Source organism: Festucalex cinctus, chromosome 4 (genome assembly GCF_051991245.1).
Source record: "Festucalex cinctus isolate MCC-2025b chromosome 4, RoL_Fcin_1.0, whole genome shotgun sequence".
Lineage (NCBI taxonomy): Eukaryota > Metazoa > Chordata > Actinopteri > Syngnathiformes > Syngnathidae > Festucalex > Festucalex cinctus.
The window spans coordinates 24,292,203-24,315,331 of NC_135414.1; the positions used below are offsets into that span (position 1 = coordinate 24,292,203).

At 39.7% G+C, this 23,129-nt stretch overlaps 1 protein-coding gene across 1 annotated transcript; it reads right to left on the bottom strand.

The window, feature by feature from the left end:
• Positions 1–278: 278 nt before the first annotated feature.
• LOC144017862 (RNA polymerase II elongation factor ELL2-like) lies at positions 279–22,366 on the bottom strand. The gene is made up of 12 exons (XM_077519818.1): positions 22,135–22,366; positions 21,827–21,874; positions 10,157–10,284; positions 9,100–9,263; positions 6,827–7,071; positions 6,069–6,181; positions 5,158–5,275; positions 4,625–5,069; positions 3,651–3,702; positions 2,614–2,785; positions 2,473–2,517; positions 279–2,191 (listed from the first exon to the last, which is right to left on the bottom strand). Exons 1-12 carry the CDS (start codon positions 22,279–22,281, stop codon positions 2,081–2,083), a joined length of 1,788 nt encoding a protein of 595 aa, XP_077375944.1. The 5' UTR covers positions 22,282–22,366; the 3' UTR covers positions 279–2,080.
• Positions 22,367–23,129: the final 763 nt, after the last annotated feature.

Sequence of the window (23,129 nt, forward strand, 5' to 3'; positions counted from 1 at the left end):
TAGTTATGGGATGAGGTTAGGGAGGGGGAGCAAGCAACAGGTAAGAGCCGAATTTGGGCGGAATGATGATGTTCAGTTTAATATGCTGTTGTTGTTTTTTTGTTTTGTTTTTAACTCGAAGCCAGCTATTATTTAAAAATGGGAGGAGAAAAAAAACTTTAGTTTGTGATTGACTGGTGACACACCCACGCCTGCCTTTCACCCAAAGTAGGACGAGTATAGTAGAGAAAGTGTCACTAGCTTGCAGTAATTGCTGGGAGACAATAAGACAATAGCAATATGTGTCAAATGCTTGCGTTTATTTTGTTTTCCAATATGGCTTCATTGCCCACTTCAGTCATTGTCTGTGAATGAATCAAATACTTGGACTTACAGTAAATATGTGATTTTATTAAAAATTGTTGATCACAGTACCATCATACTTTGCAACCTTCCAAAAGTCCCAATATTTTGGTTGTGGAATGTGTCTTAAATGTCAACGTGGCAGTATTTTTGATGGATGCTGCATCAAAGTGTACATTTATGGTAATATGCCACAGCATGTCTGAGAGCGACTGTTTCAACAAAAAAGGGCAGGAGCACGAAAGGGCGCCTACATAGTGTAGCTTTGACATTACCTCAGGAAGGCAGAAAATTGCTGGATTGACTTCTCACAACCATTTTCCACTGATAAGCACATTCATTGTAGGTACAGGTGTGGTAGTAGTTCATGCTGCTGTCTTTTGTCCAGAGGGTGCAGGTTCAATTCTCAGCGAGTACCCCACTATCCAAGTACTGCCAGTCCTGACCCTGGGTTATTTATTTTATTTATTTATTTATTTAAACCGAATTACAGTCTTCAATTCCAAACTACAGTAAATTCCATATAATTCGCAAGTAAAAGTAAAGTTTGGATTTTCCTAGCTGTAAAATATAAGATTTTGTTTCTAAATTGAACTACTGATATAAATGACATTTTCCACAATTTATTGAGAAACACGTGGTGTGACCTGTGAAATACTTGCCAGGCAAAGGCTTTCAACACAAAAGGCAGAATTATTCCACACAGGTGCTCCGAAAGCAGAATTCATCCCCCATTCTGTGTTTGTGCTGGTTATATACAACAATGACATAGTGGGAGGGAGATGCTGGTTCCTTACAGGCAGTGTAAAAGGGAGTTTGAGTTAGTTACATAGGACGAAAAAAATTATTCAGCTCCCTCTCCCAGTGCTTCGATAACATCACGTGACCTGTAATCTACACAGGCTGCAATAGAGGACAGAAGAAGGCCATCGTAAAATAAATACATCAGCATTTCAGAGAAAAAAAATTTGTACCCGATCATTGTACACTGGAGGAAGTCTAATCATGCTGCCTGACATAGTCCACCAGTCGTCGATTATGAGATGGAGTGAAGAGAGTGTGCACAATAAATACTTCAGTTAAGGAGAATTAATCAGGTCTGGCATGTCTAAAAAAAATAATAAAACCTTCAAAGGAAAGTTATAAAAAGACATTGAACCCATAGATGCACATAATATAATAAAAACATGTTTGATCGATGCATTGTATGTTTTCATAAATTTAGGATGGATGTCTTTATACAAAACCGATAGCAAAGTTTCCCCACCCCTGATTTAAACAAGTGCATTTTGGGGGGGACATCTTGAAGAAAATGAGCTGCATTAGAGTAGAATTCATAATAGATGAGGGGTTTGTAACTATACAAATATAATATTTAGCTTTAGTATATCATCCAAAATAGAAAATAGCAAAATGTCAATGCTACAGCAGAACAACAGAAAAGAGGCAACAGCTAAGCAGCAGACCAGAAGGCTTTCTTGGAACATTTCAAAGGAGGCAACTCTGATGGGTATTAATAAGTCGAACAGGTGCTTCTGGCTTCCATGAAAATGGCTCACAATGATCCTAGTGGATGCACCGAGATGATTTTGAGTTTAATGTCTCTCTCCTTGGACCTGTTTTGGGGGAAATTAAAAAAATAAAAAGTCTGCCCTTTCCTTTCCATCATTCATGGACCTGATATTGTTCATGGAAATCTTCCCATTGCACCGAATCCAACGTGAAGGGAGAGCCGACGCTACGAGTCGGTCTGAGAGACGTCATAGTCCACGATGAGCTGCTTGATGAACGTCAGTTTCTGATGCAGATATTCACAGCGCTTCTTCTCTTCCTGGTAACCTGGAAACTTCTGTGGACAGAGACAACCCATTACATAAGGTGTCATCCAATGAGATTTGACACAAATACCCGACCATATTAAATGATAACCTACTACTAAGTACTCTAGATCAGATCTGGATCACATTTGGTGTGACATTATATGAAATATAATTTATCTGAAATTATTTGAATTATATGAATACAGAAAAAAAAAAAATAGTTTTAAACCCCTAAAATGCCTAATTTCAACATTGAAAAGTTTTTTATAATAACATTTTAAAAATAAATCCTATCCATAAAGTTTCTTACCTTCCGATACGTGTTGTATTTTTCTAGAATTTGATCTTCCATTACCTATTAAAAATAGAACAAAGTAAATATAGCAGTATGAATTTCCTCTACCCCAACTGCTATGAAGCACATGAAGTCATAATTTCTAAGAGGCTGCACCTTGTGTTCTTTCGTGCCAGGCGACATGGTCTTGATTTTGGATGCGAGCTGAACAAACATACGAGTGATGGTGGCGATTCGGGTGTGCAGGTCTTTGTACTCATCGTACTCTGCGCTGAAATCCTCCTGGTACCGCTGCCGTTGCTCCGCGCTTGTGATCCTGACATATGTGCTGTATATAGACAACCAATTTAGGGCGTGCCAACAATCATGTAACCACATGCATGATCACAGAACGCTACAAGAAGGCATCAATCGTTTCAATTTTTGGATGCTGCAACTCCATTTTGTGACACAAGATGGCAGCATTACACAGACATTGCTTGCAAATCTTGTTCCAGTAGTCACTAATTCAAACAATTATTACAGAGAGGTAATTAATGCAAGAAGCAAATAATTTATATTGACGTCGTCTAGATTGAGTGTCTCTAAGAAATAGGCAGACAACAAATTTATATTAGATTTGAACAAATAATCCTTTAAAAATGTGCAAAATTCAAAATGTTATGTGCATTCATTTGCATCCACTAAAAAATGGGTTGTAACTGCAATTATTTCTGTTCATCAGTGCCATTATTCACACCGAGCCCAGTTCAAAGGTTGCTAACCAAACCAGCAGCACGTACCGAGGCAGACTGTGCAAGTTAATACAATTGTGCAGTCTAACTGTATGGTGAGAATTAGTTCTTTCAACTGTGTCAAGGATGATCCTAAATTATAAGCGAGAACAATTTGTTTCCTAGTACTCTGTGATTACTTCACATTGTTGTGTTTTATGACAACTACGGTAGTCTTTAGTCTTCCTTGGTTTTTGCCTTAACTTCAGCTTCACATCATAGAAATTGGAACATACGTACTAGTAATAAACGTTTAATATTGTTTTTAAAAAATGATGTTTTCAATAGGCCTCGCAGCCACTCGCCCCAGCTGCAGTTGTTGACTATTAGTGGAATGTGATACACATCTTGGATATGGCGGGTTACAGTAAAATAAAGTCAAATGTAAGCAATCACAAGACAAAACATGTCTACACTTACCACACATAATCCGGTTTCACCACCAAGTCCATGTCATTAGTGATGTCACAATCTAAAAAGACACACAAAGAACACACAATAGATCAACATATTAACAACATGAGTCAGCAGAGTAATCCACAGTGCTTAACACTTAAAATGTCCATTTGGAGCTGCAGACGAGCTCAGAGGAGGGAGGCATCATGGGAGGTGTCACTTTAGGGAGCTAAAGAGCTGTTGTTGAGTGAGTCAGGAGCATAACAGGCCCAACACTCCAGAGGGCGAGACAGAGAGAGAGTTTAGGAGTGCAAACACACCCATGCTTAGGTGATTATACTAGATGAGCACACTGGGAGGCCACCTGGGTTGATTAAGGACCTCAGTGGTGTGGTTTAATTGCTAGTTTGCGCTGGACGGATAAGAATACACACTGAACGAACGGTGATAATGTCATATACTGCAAGATCCAAAACTTTACATTTGATTTTATTCAATTTTATTCATGTAGTGAAGACAAATTACAAATTTTGAGTTGCTGTATTAATTAGATGAGATCATAGAAATAACATGACTATAATTCCACATGCTAGTGCATGTTTTGCATAATTCTAAACTAATACATGACTAACGTGTGAAAGCATCGTCTTAATCATGTTCAGTTTTGATTGACAGCCAGATTACAAATGGCATTATTTTAACAATCAGTTTATTATGATGGTTGTACTGTAATTTGCAACATTGTGAGGTGTGTTTCGTAGCCACCTGTTGTGAGCCAGAGAAGCATCTTAGTTTGATGCAGTGCATTTGTGCAGCATCATAATAAATTCAATTAAAGCTGCGTGCACCAATCAACAGGCTTTCTAAAAGTTGAGCCTTATTAGTTTCGTAAAGACAGGATTTTGTCTCCAGTTCTTGTTTTGGATCTCATTATTAGATTATGCAGGTGTGCCTAATGTTGCAGCCAGTGAGCATGACATTTAGCAAAAGTGCCTTACTGCCAAGCTTGTCCTGCTTGCCGTGCTTGAGATCCGGACTGTCCTCCGACCACGTTTTGTCTTGGTGGTCTTTCAACCTTTCCCGCTCCTTCTCTTTGTGCTTTTTGGATTTCTTCTTCCTCTGCTGCTGAGCGCATTCCGACTCGGCCGGAGGTGGCTCGTGGCTTATCGCTTTGGTTCTGTTCTTGTCGTTCTCCGATACTTCAGAGGTGCTTGACATTTTAGGCGCCAGAGGAGAACCGTGCTGGTGGTCTCCATAGCTCCCTGTGGTGTTATTAGTCCCTTGGAAATCAGGTTTAGTGTGGAAACTAAGATGTGCAGTGACAGGTGCTCCCTTATTGTTCAAAAGTCTGTTCATATCAGGCTGCTGTTGTGTCCTGTGATCACTTTGTCTTTGTCTCTTAGCAGCCAGAGCTTGCAGACTGTCTGCAGGCACAGGACGTTTCTGGAAGATCAACGGACTCATTTATTCAGAAAGTCCACCAGTGATGAAATCAAAGCAAAGAAACCAACAATAATCTTTGATTACTCACCACTACTGGGTTCTTTGTCTGGCAGTGATGCAACAGCATCCTGTCCTCGGATGGTTTCACGATTGATTCATTGGCTTGAGGGTTCCTTGAATGGCCGTTCACGTATGCCTGAAACTTCCTGAAAGATGGATAACAAAGATGAGAGACACACACCAGAGAGCACAGGAACATCTGCAGTCTTATTAGGGAAAACATCTACAGTGTGTTATTATATGGTAATAGCAATGTAGTGGTGTTTATGATTATCTCAAAGTATGTGGGTCTGATATGTGGCACATGTTTGATTGCCCACTGAACTTATTAAAGCAACAGATTTTGGGGAGTGTATTTGTGTTTGGTCCGCACTGTATTTGATTATTGCCTAAGGATACCAACCCCAGCACCACCCCTAATCAACATAACCAAAAAAAACAAAAAACGGGTTAAGGTAATATAACATTATGTTTCCAACTTCATTTTTCACAGCAATGTACACAGTAAAGCCCAGAATAGCATGGATACATGAGTTCGGTTTGGGAGAACAAATTCCCACTTCCTGTGGGGTTATGGGGGGGTTGCTGGTTTACAACTGTCCCAGCATATGTGGTTAAGAATGCCGTGTAATAAACTAATTTGTGCACTTGGTCACATGGCACAACAAGGCATGCTCAGTTACCACTGTACTTACAGTTTTATATTTATGGCCTTGAAGTGCTTTTCATAAAAATATTGATTGTTATTAGAAATGTAGTAAAAGACTAACGCATTCCGATATAGGGGTACACCGCTGACATTGGAATATAGCTGTTGTAAACTTTGGATCCCCAGAAATTGCCTTTTTTTTTTGGTCCACACATCAAATAGCAATCCATCTGTTATGTGTCACACGAAGCGATCCGATGGCTGTCAGTCAAAAACACCTGGACAACAACCTGCTAATGAGTTGTCGCTCCTCCTCGCTGTAGCCATGCCAGTCTCTCCGCACGTATTTGTAGAAGTCCTCTTTCAGGAGGTAGCTGCTGTCTTTGGGGTTTACTTTTGCCACCTGAAATATAAGCCGCAGTTAATCTTGACAGTTTTCTGGTTTTATACCAGTAAACACAACCGGTCTTCATTTTCATCTCATTTAACCTTCTTAGGTTGTATCCCACACTTGTCCACTGCAGTCTAAAGCGACAGTCTTGTACTCATTCTAATGAGTAATTCAGAATTTATTCCTCATGCAGACTTAAACCATGTCCTGAATGGTGTGAGACTCACTGTGTCTAAGGTTTAAATTATCTTTCGCTGGCTGCAGACGTAACGTCCCGTCCACAAAAACAAACATGTCTGCAGAGATAAGTACAGCATTGACCCAATTACATGCAAAGATAAATGTATAAATAACATCATTTCTATTTTATTGCACCCAGCCTGCCTCAATTCTTTGATTTTTTTCATTTGTCCATCTTTGTCCTTTTTAATAGTGGTATAAACTCCTGTTTCACTTGAGATAAATTTGAATATTATAGTTAAAATAATTACAAAAAATGCATACAAAAAAGCCCCGCGACCGTTGTGAGGAATAAGCGGTCAAGAAAATGGATGGATGGATGGATGGCATACAAAAAAGAACTCCTATTTCTGTTATCATTCAACCCTGCACACGTACCTAATGAAGTGTCCAATAAGTATACACACTTCCTCGTACCTCTTCCAATATGGCTCCGAGCTCTGCCTTGTCCTTGGGACCGACCCGCTCTCTCTCCAGCCATAGCAGGAGCTGCGGCTTCCTGTAGGACTTGAGAGCTAGCAGATGAATGATGCGCTCCCTGAGGGGCTTCTGGTGGACCGAGGCCATGCTGCCGCTCCACCGGCTGGGCGCAGGAGGTTTGCAGAAGCCACTGTCTGATGCAGAACCAATGGATGGCCGCTTATGGATCCTGACGCTTTTATCTGAGCACACAATACAGAAGAGCCTGCTTAGTCATTAATGAGCTTTATGAGTAACTCTAAAGCTGCAGTTACAATGCACAGTTTGCACACGCATGTTAAAGTAAACAGAAATCAACATTTGAACACACCCCGTGTTGTTTTAGGAAACAAAATTGGACATTTTTCATCTTAATATTTACTCTATAGTATGTTTTAGATGTGTCATAATAGCTAGTACTGTATACATTTTTCAAAGCATCCAGGAGGAGCAGCCAAATATGGCAGACAAAAGTAAAAAAAACAAAAAAACAATTATGCTATCTGGTTGCACCATCTTCATGACGACTTCACCCAAAAGTGCACGCAAGCAATTTGTCTTCCAGGTGAAAATGATCACTTCAGCAGACAGCTTATAGGGCATGTTAGGGCATGGGTGAGAGTTATCTCCACTTGCTAAACCTATTACACATTAATCTGCACTTTGAAGGTCACAGTACGGGCTTTAATTTCAACCACAAAACATGCCCTGTAATGTCAGCCATAAATCACACTTGCACACTTTTCAATGTATGTTGCATGATGCAAAAATTATAGTATGACATATGCATGACCATATGCCCTCGTCTATAGGTAATGACATACCTCATAATGTGTCTTTATGTCCTAAAGCTAAAAGGGCAACACAGAGCACAGCTATTGAAGGCTTTAGCATGAGCATCTTCACCTTAAACAACTGTTGTTACACAATCCTCAAGGGCTAAGTTTGGTCAAAAGCATCCCGAGTTTGAGCAAGAGTCTGGAGCTCAGCAGTCGGCATGACATGGGGGTCGAATAGCCCTGCCAGGAAACAATATTGCGTAACTGCAGCACGCACTGAAGAGGAGAAATGAAGTAAAAGGGAAGGAGCTGGCAAGTGCATAACTCTGCACGTTTGATTTATATGATGAATGATGCGCATGATTCGTAACATCTGATATAACACGTGAGTGCGTGTTAAAAAGCGAGTATTCCCATTGCTTAGTTAAAAAATAATATATTGGTATGTTAAAAAACAGGAGTTGCGGTCCTATCTTTAAAAAAAACAAAAAACAAAAAAAAAACAGGGAAGAGCTGTCTTATTTGGATCTTTTGCAACAATAATTTCATGACAGATGCTGTTCAAATGCCACTGTTTTTTTTTTTTCTTTCCAATGCTGGATGCGTTCATCAATGGGATTTCACTGGCTAGCTAAAAAATGTTGGAAAACCTATATCAGACCACAGTAATAAGATCACTGATAAGTGGGGAAAAAAATACTATAAAATTATGACAAATAAAATGTTTGGAGACATATTTGACATGTTATACCAGCCAACCACACTTAACGGTCAGTGGGCCGTGGTTGTAGACTAACGTAATATTTTGGATTTTCCAGTGGATTCCAATAGGCAAAGGGTTGTAAGTGAACCATTAAGAAACGCCAAGTCAGAAATTTGGTAAATTATATTTTCATAAAACATGCAACGTTCTTCAAAAACTATCCATCCATGTGGCCATTAGGATCGCTAATGGGCGACAGCCTTTCCTACAGTAGATGACTATGGGACGCGAGGTGCCGCCCTCACATGGCCCTTATAAAAAAAAACTATGGAAAATTCAGGCTCCAATTAACCGAACAAGGAATGTGGCCAACGTACCTTATGAAAAATCACACACAACATGGGGAGAACCTGAAAACTCCACACTGAGGCAAGATTCAAAACTCGAACTCTGAGGCCAATAGCCTGCTGCCGAAGGAAATACAATTGAATACAATCTAGTCCATGCTGGTTGCATTTCAAACCTACTTTCTCAAATGATATCATGAAACACAAAATACACAATCTGTTCTAGAGTCACCAGTATCTGGAAGGCGAGTTTCTTCACAGTAATACTAAAATCAGTTGACTGTTTTTTTTGTTAAGTGTAAATAATAAATGGCTAATGATCTTCTACAGGGCTGCCATGGAACTCTGGTCCAAATCCACAACTGTTGGCTTGTGAGACACTCGATGGAGGCGAATACTCACTGGGATACGTGGCTCCGGGTTTTATCTCGATGGCGGAGCGGCTCCAGCTATCCTTCTCTACCTGGGACATCCTCTCGCGCGTCATCTGGTAAGAGTCCTCGGTGGCACATACGGTGATCTTGTCCTGGATGACTCCTTGACCTTCCAGCTGCTCGCGGCCGTCACTGCAAAAAACGATGACACAGAAGAGAGCCGCTGAGCCGCAGGAGCTTTAAGCTGTCAACACCGTAAAGACAAAGTCCAGTGAGCAACCTCACAGAGGCATACCAACATAGACTCAGGGCAACACCGTGTGGTTTACCGTGGGAGCTGGCCAAGATGGCCGAGGTTACTCTGTGTTATGTCATAGACTGGATATAGCGTGGCGTGCTACATGATAAATAGACAAAAGGTTCATGGCAGGATACACCCTGTGGAAAACCTCCAGCTTGGCTCGGTCAGACTTCGCTCCAAACAGCTGCCTTGCAAAACTCTTCTAAGACAAAAGTCATGCGTCACACACAGAATCACTGGTCTACTTCATTTGCACGCATGACTGCAAACGTTCTAGCCCTTCTCTTGGAAATATCAACTCATTTGTGGGGCCAAAGCGAGCAAATGAGATGGGAAAATACTGGATACAAGAACGGAAATTCAATTTAACCTTCCATAAACAAATAAAGCTGCCATTGTTTCCTTTCTATTGCCACTTAGCTTGTTAGAAAATTACAAGCACAAGACTAGAAGTGGAGCTCTAGTTGTCCTGCAACAGGTGGTAACAAGTCAAGGTGAAACTGTTCAAAATGCAAGCTTTGATCTTGAGCCATTACTAAGTTTCCAGTGTCCCAGCAGAATATGAGGTGGGGCTCGCTTACATCAAACAGGCAAATGGGCTCGTTCTAGCAAGACAAGAAATATGGTTTTAAAAAAGTGCTATTACGTATTTTCAATCATTGGTGTATTGGGCACATGAGACACATGGGAAGTGTTTTAAATTGGGATGGTTAAAATCTTTTCCAACTCAGAATCTGTGTTCAACATTTAGGGGTTTCCCTGCATTTGTGCAATAGTTCCCTACCTTGAAACATATTGATGGATACAGTCGAAGCTGGCCTGTGGCTGGTCTTTGCAGTCGCTGGATAAATAGAAGGAGAAGACACGAACCTCGTTGGGCGAGTCTGCCGTGGGAGCTGGCAGCTTAATGTACTATGAAAGAAACAGGAGAGGAGCAAAGTAGGTGACTAGGAAAAGAAAACGACACAAACATACAATGTATTGAAAACGCTAACAAAAACATTAAGCTATAGCAAGGAAAATATTTAATAAGATTTCACAATGTAGACATCGGCTGACTCAGCGTTTCTAAGAATGAAATAAGAGCTTCACTCTTATCAGCTCACAGCACAAGTCTTTACTTGCAGGGTTTTGCAAGTCTTTAAACAAAAAGTGCACTGTTAGTACAGTTGTTCCATCTGGACTCTTGTGAAAGTTACACATGAGCTTGCAAAGACTACGCAGGTGGCTCATCTCAGCATGAAATAACACTTTAATAGGACTGTGTACTATTTACCTCTGTGATATACTCTAGGTTAATCCCGGATGTGTTTGTAAGAGACACAGGTTAGAAAACATTTTGTTACTGCAAGACTGTAACGTTCACATTATGTGATTGTTAAGCAATGAGTCATACAGTACAGTACACAAAAACTGAATAGTCGGCCTACTTCAAGGTCAAATTCAAACAATTTGTCAAGCACTGATGTGTATCATCTATTATCATCCTTTGTGCGGTGTAGTTTCTACTGTGGATACTCTGTTTTTACATGTTACATAAACTTTTTTTCACACTATACTTTTGCCACAGAATTTACAGTCGTAATAACAAGAACGTTTTAATAACTTACAAGTCTTAAAAAAAAAAGCTGACCTCTAAAATATTAAATAAATGACTTTGAGAAAGACGTGCTACGACTCCAACAAAACTTTGTTTTCCAAATGTGCAAGTGAATGCTAACCGTGCTCAACATATCTGCTTTTTGAGAGCAAACATGCAAGGGAAGCATCGGACTTATCTCTGGTACTGTTGTTTAGAATGGTGCAAAGTAAAAGCAGAGCAAGAGCAAACCTTCACGAGATTAGGCAGTGGTGCTAAGGCCGCATTACAGGAACAATAAATATTTGTAAACAACTCTTGAAATTGTACATCTTTATTTAAAAAAAAAAAAAAAAAAAAGCAAAACAAGTATTTCTTGGACAGAAGAGGATGAAAACTAGATTTTATTTGGATCTGATCAGCTGGATCGATCGGCATATATTTTGCATTTTATGCAAAATATTTTAAATTGGGTGATCAATTGCAATATCATATGAATTTACCGATTGATCGGTGACATCAATGATCAGATCCACAAAATAAGACATTACAGAACACAATCTTGTTCACTCCAGGGACATTTTGTAATGCCAAGGTTTCTCAGCATATACAGTCGGATTAAAAAAAAGAAAAGAAAAAAAAGAAATCTAATATATATATTTTATATATATATTTTTTTTTTTGTCAGTTTCCCCCCTATTTTCCATTTATTGAATGATTATAAGCTTTACTGGGAGAATTTTTAGTGTTTAATTAATTGTCACTATTTGTTCTCAATGCATTTCAATGGGCATCAATAATAATAATGCAAATTATGCACATTTTGGCTATTCGTTAGGGATGTTCGATACTGCATTTTTCCATACCACAACCAGTACGAGTAATCAACTGCTTTCATTAGTACTTTTGATACATAAAAACTCCCCAAAAAACAATAACAGATAATTTTACAGAAAGACCTATATACATCCCAATATAGCATTTTCCTTAAAATTGTGTGAAATTATTACCAATTTTCTATTCTTCCAATTTCTACCTGACCATAAAACTGCCACAAGTGGGCGGTTGATACTGGTAATGGCTGTTGTCGCGAGTACAGATACCTTGAAATAAGGCCAGGTATCGGCCGACTCCTATACCTGGTATTGGTACTCGGCCATCCCTACTCTTCGTGAAATGGGACAGTCCCAGACTGTGCAGTAAATAAACATGTTTAAAATAGATCGGTTATCATATTTATGAAACTCGCTGATCGATGATAAGCTCCAAAATCCTGATTGTGTAAAACCTAATGAAAACTTCTTTGCCTCTCATTATTGCTTTCCTCATTTCAAGGCATTTCATCGGTTAGTTAGAAGTGACAAACCTGCTGGGTGGTGCTTGGAGCAAAGCAACAGGATGACTACGTGGTGTGGAAAAATGCCATTGCATAGCAGAGTACTGCAGGACAGCAGTCAGAACTCCACACAGCGATAAAACTGCTAGTCCTGTTAAAAAGCCAGCCTTCCACTCTAACTGGGAGCACATGGCTGCACGTGATTTATTAGAAGCGGCAGTGGTGTTGTCAGTGAGAAGAGTGTGGATAGACATGTCGACGCTAGAGAAGAACTGTGTGTAAAATGCAATGTTTTTTTTTTAAAGATGTCATTTATTTGACTGAGGTTAATGGTTAACCTCAAGAAGTAACTTTTTTATTTGTTAGTAGAATTGCACACATGCACACTCTCACACAAAAAATCTGACTTTTGCAGAAACTGTTACACTGTGCACAGCCAAGAAAGTGGCATTAAGCAGCCATTTCCATGACAGGACGAATTATTTGCTGTCTGTTTACAAGACAGTGCTATTTTGAAACCTTATAATTGGCAAAGTGTGGAGGCAAATAGCGACACGAAAACAAAATATTTACAGACAATGTAAAAGTACAAAACGACATGTGCTATGGAAAATGAATAGTTCCATAAATCCTGATGTTGAAATTCAGATTCTATTGTTAACATCTCGGACATTTTGGGTTTGATCTAATTTTGAACGTGCTGCCAGGCTAGAGGTTTGTGGGCTACTTGTAGCTACAATGGTTATTTATGGGTTTTGTTAAATGAGTTGCACAACATGTGGTCATCAGAGGGAACCAGATGTTACAAACAGTGATGTTGGAGCACTTTCCTGTACGCCCGTGAGACCTGCAATCAGCAGACATCCAGACTCCCGCTGCGCTAACTGCAACAAGCACTCTCGCTCGACCCGCCGGCTCCTCGCTGCCTCGCCGCTCCTGAGTAATTCTCCTTAGACGACCACTGCTCTGACATAAGTCAGAACTTTTAAACAATCCGACTGACTGCGCATAAGTATTTATTGGCTTGCTTTTCCGCTAAACATTCCGTGAATCTACATTCTTGGAATCTGTCCATATATCGTAGCTTTGAGCTTGTTGAAAGAGAAAAATGAGCTTAAACTGATGCAGAAATTGGCTTGTAATCATTCTCAACAGATGAACACGTAGCAACCAAAGAAAGCCTGTGAGAGAATTTGGTGCTGGGTAATGCAAAGTCAAAGTGAGCACAGCCAACCGGGAAACTTAATCAAAGTTGAATTAGTACATGTTGAATTGGGATATTCCTTCAACAACACACTTAGCAACGAATCCCGTTCATAATAGCCTATCAAAAAAATAAATAAAATGTATCTTTTGCCATAGTCGTCAATGGCAGCAAATGAGTAAACATGACAAGTGAAATCAGCTGCTGCTCTGTTCTTGGCTGCAGAGTAAGATGAAAGACATTGACAGACATATGCCCATTACGTATTTTTTCCATGGATATCAGCTGATTAAGATCTGTGGCCACTTGAGCAGTGCACCACTGCTGTACTGTTTTGTTGAAATGTTTAAAATACAAGTTCACACAATTATCTAAAACAAAAGCCATTTGAATCAGCGTCACTTAGCCTTTTTACAAAGCTGGGTGTCACCTCTTTGAAAATGCTGTGATGTATTGTGTGAAGAAACTGACTTCAATGTAATTACTGGGTTTAGATTAATACGGTGATGTTTACCAAAAAAAAAAAAAACATTCAAAACAACAAACAGGAAAACTGTATTGGACTTAATTTTTATATATTCATGATTTCCCAATGCTATTCAATGTCATTTTAATGCTGGCAAAAACTGTGGTCGCAGTCCACTCAGTGGTTGGCGCCAGGCTTTCAATGATAATGATTAAACAAACAACACTATTCTGGGTTTCCATGTACTTCCCTTTTACCCATTTAACAGTAATCTCGATATTAAGATCTTGAGATAAACACGGTGACCCTTCTGCAAAGACATGGAGGAGAGCTGGCGCTGGTTGGCCAGAATAGTGTCATGTGGCTTGTTGGCCTAATCCCAAATCACACTGTTGAACTCTGCTAAGTGAAATTAGTTTTTTCCCCCCAATTATTTCCAACAACACTTTTCTAGTATTCCGTCTTTTGCAACCTCCAAAGCATTCACAAGTTCCAGTGGCATGATGTTGCCCAAAGGCCCAAGGATCACAAGATTCTTCCTTGCAGAACTGGTTCATGTGGACCGAAGCACCTTACAAAACGTGTTGCCGCTCCACTTTGCCAAGCGCTAAATAGACACAGCTAATCGATTTCCATCCTTCAACGTGTTGGCAATGAAGACATGAGCAGCAACAAACATTAAGCAGACTGAACTATTTATGTTAATTACCGGTACTGAGTCTTCCAGGTGTAGTGATACTTCAAAAGACAACAGCCCCGCAAAAAACCCCCATTAAAAACCATGCCCAAAAAATGTATTTATTTTAAAAAATAAAGTCAATTAGATAATGAAACTTGAAAAGAAATGAATGAAACCCAGTAAAACTGAAATGGTGAAAACCAGCTTACACTACATCTCAATAACTTGGTACTAACATAGCTCTCATCTTTAAACATGGAATGAATTTAGAAGCAAATTTCAGAATTCACTTTACAGGGTCTTTTTGCATATTTTAGATGTAAAATTAATACAATTCAGTATGCGAAGCACTTTATTTGGATCATCTGTTATTGATGTTGTGCAATTCAGCTGAATCTGTGCTGTGTGGAGTGTTCTACTACATTAGCTTGCCATGCTAGTCTGCTGATAGTTGTTTATTATTATTATTATTATTATTATTACTATTATTATTATTATTATTATTATTATTATTACTACTACTACTATATGTGATTGGCTAACCTTTTGCTGAAAGTTTTACGATGATTAATAATGTTTATTAAAAAAAAATAAAAAAATAACATCACTTGATATTTTTATACTGGGACAAATTACAGCAAATAATTGAATTTAAATTTTGCTTTGAAAGTCAACCAAATTAACACATTCACTGCCATAGACGATTTTAGACGTCAAAGATTATTTTTTTTCTGGACTGGCAGTGAATGAGTTAAAAGGTCAACCAGCATCACAGAAATGAATGTGGTCGCCCTTCAAGATACCGCTGCCTATTTTCATTATTTCCATCCAACATCAATAAGCTGTGAGGAAATATGTGCTTATTTCTATAAGAAGGACTTTGGTGGTCAGTGAAAACGAAGACAGCATGCTCCAAACGAGCAGAGGTTTCACTCTCAGTCATCATAACTGTTTTGGTGCGCTGGACAGGAAAAGGCTCCTTTTCCTGGCGTTATCAAACTATAAAGTTGATGGAACAAAAACTGTGAGAGACTGCTGTCGGTGCACAGGGCTTAAGTTTCCTGCGAGCTTTTGGCTGAATGTGGTGTCGGGGCGTAGAACTCATGCAGCCTATTGTTTCCATATCCTCTGCAGCCTAAGTAATGGCCTTCTGAAAACAGGCCGTCTTTTGTTCCGGCCTCCTGGGCTCCAGAGCCATGGCACTGCCTCGCCTCTCTGGTTCGATGGGAGGAGGAGGAGGAGGAGAAGGGGGAGGAGGAGATGTGGGAGAGAAACCTGTCGCCACCACCGCTGTCTGTTACCAGTAGGAGGCAAGCCAGCCTTGGCTGCATTCACAATACACACGGCCCACGTGTTGCTGCGTGTGTTAATCCAGCGTGAGCAACTGGAGGCTGAGCTCGAGCTCCTCTCACTAGGGTGTAATCAACATTTCTGCCAGTCGGAAGGCCGTGAGGAGCAAGGCCAAGGATGAGCTCTCTCTAACACACACACACACAATCACACACACAAAAGCAGGACACAGAAACGCACACACCAGACAGCCTGGCTGCCTCCTCATCCCAAACAAAAGACGAGATGCATTCCCAGGACCACTAGTTGCCATTTGGGTGCAGCGGAGCCCCTCCCTTAACAACAACGTCGCTAGTAGGGTCAACACACGTTTTGTTAGCTTGGCTTGTTTAGATGAGCTTACTAGCCATTAAACAGTGGAGAGATGAAAACTCTGAAACAATCGCACTCACAGTAACAGATATTGACGTTAATGGAATCATATAAGAAAACAAATAACCCAGTTCAATACAATGTCTATATTATGTTACAGTGATTTAAAAAAACAAAACAAAAAAACAGCTAATCTTTTTCATCTTAGTTATTTTAACTTTTGACACACCTTAAAGGATTTAAGTTGTAAGCTAAAAATTGTTAAATTTTGGCAAAGACTGTTTCAACCATACTTGCATAAGATTTAACACTAAAAAGTGGAGGAAAAAAAGTGACAAAATCCTTCACCACTTAGCTGCAGAACCCCACACACTGTGTGGAAGTTCAGTCATATTAATTTGCTGGAAAATTAATTAATTAATTTATTTAGTTATTTTGGTGCTTCAGATAGAGTAGATAAAGAACACATCCACAATATTGTGACGCAAATCTGAATATGCAAGACTTTTACAGCAGCATAGTGATTGTTATATTGTTTATACTGACATTTAACATTTCCCATTTAATAAACTACCTTGAACTAATTTAACCCAGTTTTGCATCTATAATCATTTATCTTCAGTTTATTAATCAACTTTTTCATAATACTTCCATCTACGCTCAGCATCACTCGCTGAGATTCACATGCTGGGTGATTAATGCGACTGCCTCCAGTTGGAGACAGTGCATGTAATCAAGACTGAGCTTGTAATCACCTTCCATTTGCAATTTTACAGATCCACAAGCTACAATGCTTGAGGGGTGAGCGAGTCGGGAAGTTGGGGTGCGTCCTTGAGATTTTCACAAAACCGATGCCAAGAAGAATTTGTCTCTGGCAGGTGCTGGAGGCCAGACTGTCAACTTCAACAAATTGTGGGTCAGCATGACCCCTCCCTGTGCGGCCCCCAAGCAAGGCCGGCTCTACACATACTTTGACACGCGTGTGCGGCGAGGGGAACAAGTGGCCTTTTATGCCTCATAAGCCCGCACCCTGGACTTTCACATGAGGGAATTAGACGGGAAGCGATTCTTGTAAGCCAAGATGAACCGCTTGATCAGACACAGAAGTCGTTTTTCTGGCATCACAGTAGCCACTTGTCTCAAATGCTCACGTTTGGCTGAATAAATGTGTAATATGACCGCCGCCTAAGAGTTATAATCTCTACTCGTTTGAAAAATGTTGTGAGCTGTTACCAGAATACAATGAAATACAGTTGAGTCCTATAACTTGGAACCCTTATAGGCTATAGGAAATAAAAATATTTTGTTCCCAGTTTTAAATTATCATCATAAAACCTTTTTAACTCATTCACTCCCAGCCATTTTTACTGAATAAACCTCCTTCGCTCACGGATGTTTTACTGGATTTTGACTGATTTTGTAAGGCCCACATAATATATTGTGTTCTATTGCTATAAAAACATGGAACCTACCAAACCAAAGATTAGAGTCTCTTCTTTCATCAGGAAAAAGTACATTTCTATCTGTTTCCAGCAATTAGCATTAGAATATAGCAAAGTTTAATCATTATTCACAAATCTGTTTAAAACAGTGGGGAATTGAGGTTGTTGCAACATGGCCCTGGCTGATCTCTCATACTCTGTTGGCACCTGCTGGCTGTTTTTGTAATAACTACCGGTCCTTCAAGCATTCTCTTCAGTTCAGATGCTGCATCAAAGCCTTCTGTATGCTCTAGCATTAAAAAAAAGAAAAGAAAAAAAAAAGAAAGTATAAATACGTCTTTGGGAGCATTGTAATATTTAAAATACAACGTATTTATACGTTTGGGGAGCAAATGAGTTAAGCATACAGACAATGTTTTAAGTCATTCTTAACATTCAAACAAATGTACAGATAAGTTAATTACTAACATGAAATTAATAAAACAGTAGAAGCAAATGAACAATGGCGGAGTTTGAAGTTTCCCTTCAAAATAAACACTTTTTTTGTCATATACTGCATGTTTAAACTTTCTGCATGACCTGACAATAGAGCATTACTAAAATTAAGAATGGGTGAGTACCGTTACTGGATCGGTATCATCTGCTGGATCTGGTTGGGGACTTCCTAGCTGCCCAGATTAAAAATCTAAACACTTTTTAAACATGCTTCAGTACAATTCATGATCATGTTTCTTGGTAGCTCACTTCCTATTAATTCGCTTATAAGGGCATGGCATGGGGATAGGAAAGTGCCAGGTTAAAGAAGACACACTAAAATGTCTAACAGAAGAATAAAGAAAAAAGAAAAATAAGAAAAAGTAGGAGATGAGGGAAAAACACAAAGAAGAAGAGGAAGAAGAAGAAGAAGACGAAGAAGAAGAAGAAGAAGAAGACGTACTGTGGTCCAACGAATAGAAATTGGGATCGGTTGCTGGAGGGATGGCAGTTTGCTACGAGAGCACGCGTGCCCTTGAAGAGAACCCTTAAACTCACAATGCATTCCACTGGCAGACGCATGCCCACAGGATCCATTAGGCATGTGACATGTTCAAATACTGTACAAAGAAACTGAGTGGAACATTGAAGTTCCCCTCAGGGGGACAATAGAGTCTGTTGTTGTTTTCCCCTTCTGCTTGCTTCCAGCTACTTTGATTATTCAGCACTTCCTATAACCATCTTCAGTTAAAAAAAAAAAAAATGTCATGAACTTAAACTTTATGACTTGCACAACTTTGTGCAAAAACAGTGTTAGCCTTTGCTCCATTAGATGCACAGCAGGGAACCCCAAGCCCCCCCATGTTGCTCAGGCCTACACAAACCCCCTCCAGAGTCGAGTGCATCACATCTGGACTATTAGGACGAGGAAGTCAATTCATTGTGGGTGACAAAACACAGGCCACATTCCCCAGCTCCTTGTTATTCAAATGACACGCGAGAACATACAAACACGCATATGTACGCCAGCTCAAACCCACAAGCGCTCATAGAGAAGCAATTGGTGAGTGCTCCCTCATCCTGTCTCACTCATACACACTAGACAAACAAACACACAGGCACGCGCACACGCATACAGGCGGTCCCTCAGGGGATTTCAGCTGGTCTTGCCAGGCTAAGGAACGCTGCACAATGGGCCGAGGGTGCTAGACATGAATAAATCAAAACCTTGGTGCATAAAAACAAACACTTCATAACATGCAAAGGGAAAATGAAACATGGTATCACTCTTGCACCACAACCGATTGGGTTGATCTCACGAAACTTCAATATTGCTTAACAAAAATAGCGGACGGTATTGTTATCTACGCTTCCTCTATGGCATAACAACTCACAAGCAATTCAAATTGGAGTGAGACGAGACACTGTCATCCAGATTATTATGGCTCCTGTAATTACCTCTAAACATTCATTTGGTTAATGGCTGTGTGTAGAAATTCCTGCCATCCAGCAGCCATCACAATAACAACAGAGGATGGAAACTTCAGATAAACAGCACCACAAGCATCCACATCATCCAAATTATGCATTTTTATTGGTTTAGACACGCACATATGTCATGTCCACTGCAATCATCTTTGGGTCCAAAGGGGTTAAATTAAAGTATAGCTCTCAGTACAGTTGTACACTACTGCAAACTACAAATACAATAACAAACAAATTGAATGAAATGAAAAGCTGTGGTATTATTTTGGAGTGTAATAAAAACTGGTTTGAACCATTTGTTTATTTATTTAACAGATGCGAGTTCATTGAACCGAATCATTCTTCTTCGAAATATATCGAGATACGTATCGAATCGTCTTTTATTGGAGAGGTATATATCTTTGGGGAAATTGTATTTTTTACAGTACCGATAAGTTCATTCAAATGTATGTAAAATGACAACAAAAATAGTAACTGCATTGTTCCACTTGCAAATCAAACCGTCCTTGAATCGTTTCACACCCCACGTATCGAAAATAGTATTGAATCATTTGTGAAGAGATGCAGAAAGGAAGATCTGCTGCAGAGTTTCTCACTCGATTATAAGCACCAGACAAAACTAGTTACTAGTCTTGTCCAGACAGGAAAGTTGCGAGTTGTTGCTATTTTCCACCAGCCTGTGCAATTAGGACTGAAAGTAAAATATTCCCTAAGGTCAGAACTGTAACTGTTCCTGACGACAAACTGTCTACACACAAACACACAGATATCATCTGGTGGAGCTTGCTGCAGATTCTGGATTATCTCGGAAGCCCCCAAAAAAGAAATAAAAAGGTTTCTATTTCTAACCAACCGTAAGCAAACACCGTGCACAACATTAACTTCCCACGAGGCAACGGGACCAACATACGTCACTGAGGACTCGTTTGACACATGAAAGCTCCTTACTACACTGCTGACTAAATGTGAAAGTGTATGCGTGTGCCCCTCACGCTCTACCCACTGTCGCTCCACAGTCTCCAGCCTGACCCAGTGACCTGCAAGCCTCCTATGTACTGTAAGCATAAGCCCCCATTATGAATCAGTACAGCATATACGTGCCAAGTTTTATTTTGCAGTTGCACAATAGTGGAGAAGAATCGTAGCTGGAGGCATTTATTTTCTGTTGATGGGTCGGGAAGCATCTTCTATCATTAGCATTTTTGGCATGTTATCAAACAATATTACAAGTTCAAAACAAATTGAAAAAATCATCTCATGGACAAATGCAGAGAAATTACAAGAATTGAAGCAAGTGCTGGAACAAACAATTTGACTGGGGCTAAATTTGCTCAAGCCCCGCCCAGCACCCGAATAGTTTGATGCACAGGGAACAAAAGTGCCAAAATGTAATAATAAATAAATGGTGAAATAACTGAGTGCCAAAATTAAATAAGATTGAAAAAAAAAATTATCGAAACAATTAAATAAATATTTAAAGCAAGCAATAACAAAATAAATACAGCTGCATAGTGACCAACTGGTTCGTACATCCGCCTAACAATTCAGAGGTTGCGGGTTCAAATTCAGGCTCTGACCTTTTTGAGTGGAGTTTGCATGCTCTCCCTGTACCTGCGTGGGTTTTCTTCAGGTACTTCAGTTTCCTCCCACATTCCAAAAACATGGATGGCACTTTAATTGAACAGTTTCAATTATCCGTATCTGCGAATGTGAGTGTGAGTGCTTGTTTATATTTGCCCTGCGACTGGCTGACGACCAGTTGAGGTTGTAGCCTGCCTCATGCCCAAAGACAGTTGTGATCGGCTCAAGCATACCCATGACCCAAGTGAGAATAAATGCTATAAGTAAAGTAAATGGAAATAATTATATAAATAAATATCAAAAGAAATACTAAAATACATACTTCATGATACATTTAGTTATGTATTTATTTAATTTTAGCATTCTGGATCCTCCATACTAATGACGCAAAACACTTTAGAAAATGGATGCATGGATGTCAAATATATGAACAGATGAACAACTACTTTTAGGATGTGTTTTTTTTCCCATGGCAAATACATAAAGCTAAGTAAACAATAGTTGGTTTGTAAATTAGAAATGATTTAAAATTAAGCATGTCCTTACCCCTTGACTCCCTTCGAAACAGATTGACGGGTCACTTGGTAAATTATCCTGAGATGAAAGAGAGAGAGAGAGAGAGAGAGAGAGAGAGAGAGAGAGAGAGAGAAAAAAAAAGCCATTTAAATGGGTGCGCGTGCATGTGAATGGTCTCTCATTAGGCGTCTGGGTCGTTAAAGTCAACCACATGCCGACGGATGACACAAACATACTTTGGGACAATAAAATAGCAATTTGAAGGAAATTTAAACTGAGAGAGCAACTTTTGACAAGTGTATGCCTGCGTGTGCTCGGTAGGCAGGCGCCACAGGTACCTTCAGGTTCTGGTAAACCTCCAGAGCTCGAATGGCGGAGTCGGTGAGCTTGACGTGGTAAAGCGTCGTGTTGGGTCCGTGTTTGTTGTTGCTGCTGTTTTTCCCGCACGACAGCCCGTAACGGCAGTCCTGCCCGAGCGAAGCCATCGCTGGCTCTCCCTCGCCAAGTTAATGCTGCCAGTTCTCAAGCACCGCTCATACCGGGCGACGTCAGGCAACGTCACAAAGTGGGCGGGGCTATGATGACGACGTTGGTTCTTGCACGCGCCTGGCTGCTTGGCTTCTTTTATTTGGTTTTCTTACAAGGATCGTTAAGTAATTTCATTCTTATTCATTGTTAAGGTAAGTGTCATTAAATAATCAATATTTAATATTAAATAAATAAATAAATAAATAAATAAATAAATAAATAAATAAATAAATCGTTTAGAAATGTAATTCTTTTGTACAGATGTGACAAAGTTAGTACAGTACACCCTGAAGCTGTTTTAGATCAAATTTGATTCTGGTCTATTAAAATACAGTAAATTTAACCAGTGTGTGTAAAATCAAGAAAATGGTGGTAATAGTGGGAATTTTAAAACTCTATATAGCCTATGCTGTAACTGTGTGACGTGTCATACCGGACAGTGGTAAAAGTGTTCAAGAGTGGGTTTAACACAGTTCTGAGAATCTGTTTCCGCTGCATTTGCACAAGTTCCCGCCTGAAACATGCATCTGTCCTGTCCTATAGGGGTCATGGGAAAATCTCAAACGAGTAAAAGAATTCAAGTCATATGTATTTGTACGAAACAGTCGGGACAGATCGAGCCTGAAACCGTTCCGAGAACTACCATATTTTCTCAGTCTTGTCTTTAAAGACTCATGAGGGAATTTTTCAAATTGCCATTGTTTTTTTAGACCGCACATCTTATTGGTCGAAACACAATTCAGAGCAAACAGCAACCAAAGTGCTCTTATCTGCTAAACTCACATTTTCTAAAGTGATCCTATAT